The sequence below is a fragment of the Anomaloglossus baeobatrachus genome, chromosome 1, assembly GCF_048569485.1.
Source record: "Anomaloglossus baeobatrachus isolate aAnoBae1 chromosome 1, aAnoBae1.hap1, whole genome shotgun sequence".
Lineage (NCBI taxonomy): Eukaryota > Metazoa > Chordata > Amphibia > Anura > Aromobatidae > Anomaloglossus > Anomaloglossus baeobatrachus.
In genome coordinates, this window is record NC_134353.1 from 541126700 (window position 1) to 541135030 (window position 8331).

Below are 8331 nucleotides of genomic sequence, written 5' to 3' on the forward strand. Positions count from 1 at the left end.
ACAAACTAATTGTAAATATGTAATACAATATGTAATATACAGTATATTACATACATGCACACACAAGATATATAATCTACTGTATATTACATATTGTATTACATATTTACAATTTATTAGTTTTTTGTGTTCTAAAGTTGTATTCCAATAAATATATTTTATGTTCTATCTAAATATCTTGATTATTGTATCATAAAAATGATTAAATGTCTGATGTTCACATTATACTACAATAAATATTTCACTTAACTATAATATATGTGGGAGTCGGAGTCGGTGCAAGGGAAATTGAGGAGTCTGAGTCGAAGGTTTGGCTTACCGACTCCACAGCCCTGATGCCAAGACCAATAATACCACATACAAGGGGGAAATACCGCCACACCATGACCAGACAACATATTCAAACCACATAGTGACTAAATACACCCACATACAAAGGAAGTAATAGTTCAACACTATGACCAGACTACATAGTGACCAAATACCACATGCAAGGGAGAAATACCGCTACACTGTGACTAAACCACATGGTGACCAAATAATGCCACATACAAAAGACCATATATTAACGCTACATAGTGACCGAATACAACCACATACAAGGATCAAATACCAACATGCCATGGCCATACCACATACTGACTGAATAATACAATGATTATGAATAAAAAACCCACAATACTAATAACACTAATATTACCATCAGTGGTGTTATACACAGGCGCTCTGTATATAGTGTATGTGTATAGTGTACAGCTAATACAGTGATCACTGGTGACTTTATAGACAGGAAATCTGTATATAGGTAATAGTGATCACCAGTGACATTATACACAGGAGTTCTGTATATATAGTGTGTGTGTGTGTGTACATGTGTGTACATGTAATACACTGACTTACCAGTGACGTCTCTAGCTGACGTTGTTCACCTTCGCTTTTCCTCTCCATCTGGTGCTGATGAAAAGCGAAGGGAGATAGTATCCTAAAAAATAAACTATATTTCATCAGTAATGTCCCCTAATTTCCCCCTACAGTAATTATCTCCACTATTTGCCATCATAAACCAATAATGTATGTTCCTCACTTTGGCCCCATACAGTAATTATGTCCCCCATCCTGGCCCCCTGTATTTAAAGGAGTTGTCCAATATTAGCTTACCAAAAATTTTTGAGTTTCTGTGCTGTATTGTCATATAAAACACCCCTACATTGTTATTTTTGTTTCCTAACTTTTGTTCCTCTTGAATTATCCCTTTTATTCTCTGCAACTCCTTGTTTACATTAAGCTCTAGCAAACTGACCACTTCCTGTGCCACACCTCCCAGTCATAGCTGGCACCACCCGGCCTCAGTGTCCAGCCCCTCCCCAGTGTCCAGCCCCGCCCCCTGCACACACATACCCTGTCAGTATTCTTCCCCAGCACCTGACCTGTTATCACTACAGCATTGCAAATAGCCCCACATCGGGCTCTGCGCCGCACACGCACATCGGGCTCTGCGCCGCACACACGGCGCTCTGTACCACCCCCCACCCCCATAGGGAACACATTTAGGGAATACATACTCACCCGTCCTCGGTCCCCGCCGCTCCTGCACGTTCGCACGCTGTCTATGCTCTGGACATATCGGCACAGTAGTGACGTTACCGCTGTGCTGAAGAGAGCACCGACAGCGGGACAGTGATGAGAAGCAGCGCTGTGCTGCTTCTCATCAGCGCTTTCAAATATATCGGCATCTGTGATGCCGGTACATTTGAATGTGCGATCCTGAGCAGGGGGCTTGTTGCTGGAGCTGACACCGCAGGCAGGCCCCTCCCCTCAGCTCACGGGTCCCACAGCAGTGCAGGGGGAGGTTGCAGGGAGAGTAAGGGGTGCGGGGTAATGTGTGGGAGGGTGCAGGGAAGGGGGGCGGGGTTCAACGCACTGTAGCCGCCCAGCAGGGAGGCGACATGTTCCAGATTTGCATGTCAACATGGTCCTGCCCATGTTGACATGAAATGACCGGAAGCAGCAAAATCGCAGCAGGAGTGGTCACATGACCACTCTGAGCCAGGGGAGAGGGGCTGACAACAGGGCAGATAAGTGCTCTCTATCTACTTACCTGCCCCAATGTAGCCCAATAGGGTAATAAAAAAAAAAAAGTCAAAAGAAGCCGGATAACCGCTTTTTAATGTTTCGAATTCTAGCCCCCTTTATTTATTTAATGTCTACCTTCCTGGCCCCCTATATTTATTTAATAATGTCTCCCATCCTGGGCCCCTATGTTCCTCTATCCCAGGACCCTAAGCTGCCCCATTCTGGGCTCTTACACCTCCCTGCACTTCCTCCCCCCCTCCACCCTGCGGCTTCATATCCCGTGTGGTCAAATGGCCACCCCACCCATCCGAGGCCATGCGATGACCTTAGAGCGTGGCACATAACGGCAATGTTTAAAGATGTGATGTAGGCCCACAAACATGCATACACATTATTATTATTATTATTATTATTATTATTATTATTATTATTATTATTTATTATAGCGCCATCAATTCCATGGCGCTGTACATGTGAAAGGGGTGTACATAATAGGAACAAGTACAATAATCATAAACATTACAAGGCACAGACATGTACAGGAGGAGATGGGTCCCTGCCCGCGAGGGCCCACAGTCTACAAGGGATAGGTGAGGATACAGTAGGTTAGGATAGTTTGTAGACCGGCACACACTGACACATGCAGACATGCACACATACGAAGATGCACTGACATGCAAATGTATGTAGACACACATCCATGCTCATACTTGTATACATAGACAAACAGATATACAAAGACAGACAAATGCATGCAGACAGGCACACAGACACATGCATACAAATGCACACAGACACAAACAGTCATGCAGACAAGCGCGCACACACACTCCTATGCATACACAGAATTGCGCGCGCGCACACACATGCTTATATATGCAGACACACACAAATGTACAGACATGCTGACACACACAAACAGGCTCACTTACACAAAGGCAGGCACACAGATATGCACACATGCAGAAAAATTTATATACATGCAGACAGGTGCACGTAGACACACATGCACATATTCACATAGACATGCACATGAACGCAGACATACACACATACATAATCATGCAAACAGACGTACGCACACAGACACGCACAAGACCGCAGCCAGTCACTTGCACGCACATGGATACAGACAAACATATGTAGACATGCAGAAGGGCAAACACATGCAAAGACTCTAACACATATGTAGACAGCCTGCACACACTGTATGTGGTATGTGTATGTGAAGTACATGCGGTGTATATGTATGTTGACACACAAATGTAGGCACAGACAGGCACATGCACAGACAAGCACAAATACATAAACACATGTACACAGATACATACAATAAAATATAGACTGTGTGTGTGTATGTGTGTGTATATGTATATATATGTATATATATATATATATATATATATATATATATATATATATATATATATATATATATATATATATATATATATATATATATATATATATATATATATATATATATATATATATATATATATATATATATATATATATATATATATATATAATGCTGCAGGGGTGGCTCAGTGGGTCCTGGGTTCAAATCCCACTTAAGGACACTATCTGCAAGGAGTTTGTATGTTCTCCTCATGTTTTGAGTGGGTTTCCTCCGGGTACTCCGGTTTCCTCCCATACTCCAAAGATATACAGATAGGGACTCTAGATTGTGAGCCCCAGTGGGGACAGTATTGCCAATGTATGTAAAGCGCTGTGGAATTAATAGCGCTATATAAGTGAATAACATTATTATTATTATTTTTATTATTTATTTTAATAATAATTTTAATAATGTGTATGTCCGCTAAAGGAATCTGCACCGTCGCATTTACAATCACAACATTTTGCACAGACACCCCATGTGACTCAGGGAATGTCATAGACTGTTTTCACAGGAAAATTTAACCCCGCTCTTTTACAGTTACTCCAAAAATCCTGTCTCCATTAAACTCAATGGAGATAGGAGCTAAAGCTTAATAGCAGCTGTGAGTGGTTGCTATAGAAACAAAATAAATTGTTCGTATAAGAAGCTTATGTGTGAAGTAATAAGATGTCAGTGGTGAGAGAGACAGCGACAGACAGACAGAGGAGGGAAAAAAAGACAGGTGGGGAAAAGAGACACAGACAGACTGGGAGAGAGACAAAGACAGTTACAATCCCTGTGTGTGTGTGTGTGTGTGTGTGTGTTATATAGATTATATTTATTAATATAATGTAATATATTATATATTTTTTTTACGCACATAGTTCTTACCTTCCCCAGACTTGTCTCTGGTCCGGCCTGCAGGCTCCATTGATCTTCTCTGGCAGAAAGCAGGAGTCCAGGGTGCACAGCATGACGTCAGTCAGTAGACAGGGCAGCGACTGTTAACTGTGACACTCCCGGGGCTGGACAAGAACATCTGAAGGTGCAGTGTAGCCCTGGGAGACATAGAAAAAAAGAGGTGGCCCGGAACAGCCGCTTGTAGAGCCGCATGGGGCCCCCTGCCCTAGCGCAGCCAGCCGATGGCAGAGGGCGGTTAACCAGCCCTATATGAAGCACGAGGGGGCCCCACTGAGGACCCGGGGCCCTCCGGTGGATACCCCGCTGTTACTGCATACTCCCCTCGGTCCCCCGCCGCTGCTACTAGTTCACGAGATGTCTGTGCTCTGCCTAGTACTTTAACATGGTGGCAGCTGGCGCTTACTAGTGATACTGCGTCAGCCGCCCCCGGGCCTCTACAGCTCACGGGCCCTGTAGCAGTTGCGTGGCCTGCCTCTATTGACGGTAAGCCAACGGACTGAGGAGATATGCAGTTTATTTTATATATTATTTTCCTTTTTAAACAAATTGCAACTGGGGTAAAACTTGATCCGAAAAGGAACAACTTCTTTTAATGTGCAGGAAGAAGCTAAGAGTTATTTTCCGATTTGCGTTTTTTTTTTTTTTTTTTGTTTTTTTTTTTTTTGCCATTGTTCATTGCCATATACACTTTATTATGGTTTTTGTTAATGCATATATTTATTTATTTTTTTTTTTCCTCCCCCTACAGTCTGCTCATTATGAAAGGATGTCCTGCTCCTTAAAACAGAAGTTCATCGCATGCAATTTACTGGTGCTCATTTTCCTCTTTCTCTTATATGTGCTACAACCCCAGGATTCTAAAATACGCCATGTTCCCAACATTGCCATCGGCCCCTTCATAGCATTGGAGGATAACAAAACCTTCATCATCTCTCCATATTTCGATCCTAGAGAATCCAATTTAATAAGGATACTTGCTATAGTCCATCACACAGTGAGGAACCTTTTCTGTTTGTTCTACTGTAAGCAGAATGGTTATGTACATGTTATGGCAGAAATTGATATTGTTAAAGACAACTTTGGATTCCCTTATGAGACAGCAAATCTCCTATGTCCAAGCCCACCTGATTGTGATTATACCTACATCTCTGTCTATACAAACCGCACAAAGGACCTAAACCAAATTCCAATGTTTGAGATCTCAAAAGATCTCATTGGGTCATTTTCTGCAAATTTTACGGTTTGCATTTCTACCTTTTATGGGAAGTTTAATAACGTTTTACAACTGACCCAGACCATTGAAATGTATAAATTACTAGGAGCTTCTAGAGTCACCATCTATAACACTAGCTGTGGTGACCATGTGGACAAGGTTTTGAGACACTACATTCAAGAAGGTGTCGTAGAAGTAATACCCTGGCCAGTAGACAAATTTCTGAAAACCTCCAAAAAATGGAAATATGTTGATGGACTTGACAGTGACATTGGCTATTATGGACAAGTTGCATCTTTAAATGACTGCATGTATAGAAATATGTTTAAAAGTGAGTATGTTCTCCTCAATGACATTGATGAGATTATCATTCCAGTAAAATATTGGGACTGGCCAGCTTTAATGAGGAATCTCCAAAAGCGGTATCCAGCTACAAGTGTCTTTCGTTTTGAGAATCATGCTTTTCCATCAATGAGTCAAGCATCTGGATTTAACCTTTGGAGTCATATCCCTGGAGATAATATTCTTCAACATCCTTACAGAGAACCTAGTGATAACTTGTCAATCAAGCCACGAAAAATGATTATGAATCCACGAAAAGTCACTCAGACATTAATCCACTCTGCGGCAAAGTCTAAAGGGCGTTCTACAGATGTTTCAAGGCAAGATGCTATTCTATTTCACTGTAAGAAGAATAGAAAGAAGGAGATTCTAGAGACAGACTGGATCAAGGATGATATCATTTTGAGATACAATAGGACGTTAGTGCCTAAAGTTAATAATGTTGTTCAAAAACTTTTCCCAAAGCATTAACTAGAATACAAGAGTGTTTGTAAAATGATGACTTAACATATCAATTTTTTTTTTTTTTTAACAGCAACTTGTTTATTTGACATGGTTTATATTAAAAGTTCGCTATCCCTTCAAAAATGAAAAATTAAATGTAATGTGACTATCCATCCCAGAAAGTAGATTTCACAAGTGTCTGAATCATCTGCACTGGATCTTTGGATAAAGCAGTTACATTAACAGGGTATTGTGCATTACTCTTTATTTTCCTCTTCTTGGTGACAGCTGACAAAGAACAAAGCCAATATATTAATGTTTGCAATATTTTCTATTTTGTATCATGTTGGATTTTTATAGTGGATGTGAATAGGCACTGCTACTATTCCTGACAGGTCTGTTTTTAATAAATTTTATATTTTTTGTGATAGAACAATTCTGGAGCATATCTGACTACAACTTTGCAGTGTTTTTTTTTTTTTTCCTGTATTATTCCTTCTAAACCTTTTATGAATAAATTGACAACTATGTGTTTAATAGCTGTGTGCACCCAGTCAGTGTAGCACACACCCTATGGACAAAGGCCAATTCATGCTGATAATTTACTGCAGAGCATATAAACTTTCCCCCCCCCCCACCCTCCTGGTCTGTGAAACATTGTATTTTTTCAGTTTGAGTAAGAAAAGGAACTTATGGTGCACCTCAGCCTAACTGGAACTTCCTCTATTAGGGTACGTGCCAATGATCTGGATGTGGTGGCATCTGAATGCAGGGTATTATTACTTCCAGAGACGCTAGTGTCCTGGGTGGAAGAACTCGCTGTCCGTACAGATGATCAGTAATATGGACTCGGGGTAATTTAGCTGTGCTCTTGTGGTGCCCTGGACAAGCCAGGTCGTCACAGGCACTACACCAACACACCCTACACCCCGGCTAGGCACACAGAAGCCAAACACAAAATCCTTGTTGCCTTCCTCCAGGGGCTGATGTCCACACCAGGGGGTGGGCCAGGTGGTTGGCCCCGCCTACCGAGGAGTTCACAGTCCTGGAGGTGGGAAAAGGAGTCAGATCAGTTTTGGAGAGAAGTGGTAGAGGAGCAGACTGACCATGTCTGGGTGTGTGGCCCGGGCACTCAAGGTTGGCAGACGGTGATGACCGTCTGCAGGAGAGTCTAATTGGAGCAAACCGTATGGACCGTGGACGGGCGGTGGCCCGGCGGTACCTGATCGGGGAGTGAAGAGAAGCCAGCACCATCCGGCAGGGCCTACTGACCCCGACCAGGCTAGGAGTCGCCGTAAAACCGGTCACATCCGTTAGCAAAGGGAACCTCCGGGGTTTCCCAGCAGCCAAGACCCGATTTGAAGGCAACAGCTCACACCGTAGAGGGAAACACAGTCACCGCCAAGGCTACAGTTCCCAGGGCCAGAGCCTGCGGGCAAAAAGGGGCTCCCTCAGCATCCATCCAAGCTGGGGAGCGGGTTACCGGTGGGAATCCATTGGAACCATAACACAACACAGGTGCAGGGAAAGGCAGTCACCATCAACTTGCCGGGAGAAGAACAACCGCAGCCGCTTGTGGGACCCGTCCATCCAGCCATTTCTTTGACCAGAGACTCTGTGTGGAATTACTGGCTGAGTGAGTACCACCGTGCCGTGCGGCACAGCGCTGCCCCCGCGACCCTGCGCCTCACCAGGCCCCGTAACCCGCCTGCATTCCCCGTAACCCGCCTGCATTCCCCAAACCCTCACCGGGCCCCGGGACAACCAACCCCCTACCCACGGAGGGGAGAACCAACATCCAAGCTGCTCCCTGTCATCGCTCCCGGGATCCCTGTCCAGAGCAGTGGTGGTGTCCCAACTTCACCACAACCGTGGGTGGCGTCACGGACAATATCCCCCAAACCACACACCAATCCCCCCCTTTCACTCACGGGCGAGGAACACCGCTCGAGAC

General features: G+C 43.6%; 1 protein-coding gene across 1 annotated transcript; it reads left to right on the forward strand.

The window, feature by feature from the left end:
• Nucleotides 1–5144: 5144 nt before the first annotated feature.
• LOC142296160 (uncharacterized) lies at nt 5145–6457 on the forward strand. Its single transcript, XM_075339437.1, has one exon. It carries the CDS (start codon nt 5145–5147, stop codon nt 6402–6404), a length of 1260 nt encoding a protein of 419 aa, XP_075195552.1. The 3' UTR covers nt 6405–6457.
• Nucleotides 6458–8331: the final 1874 nt, after the last annotated feature.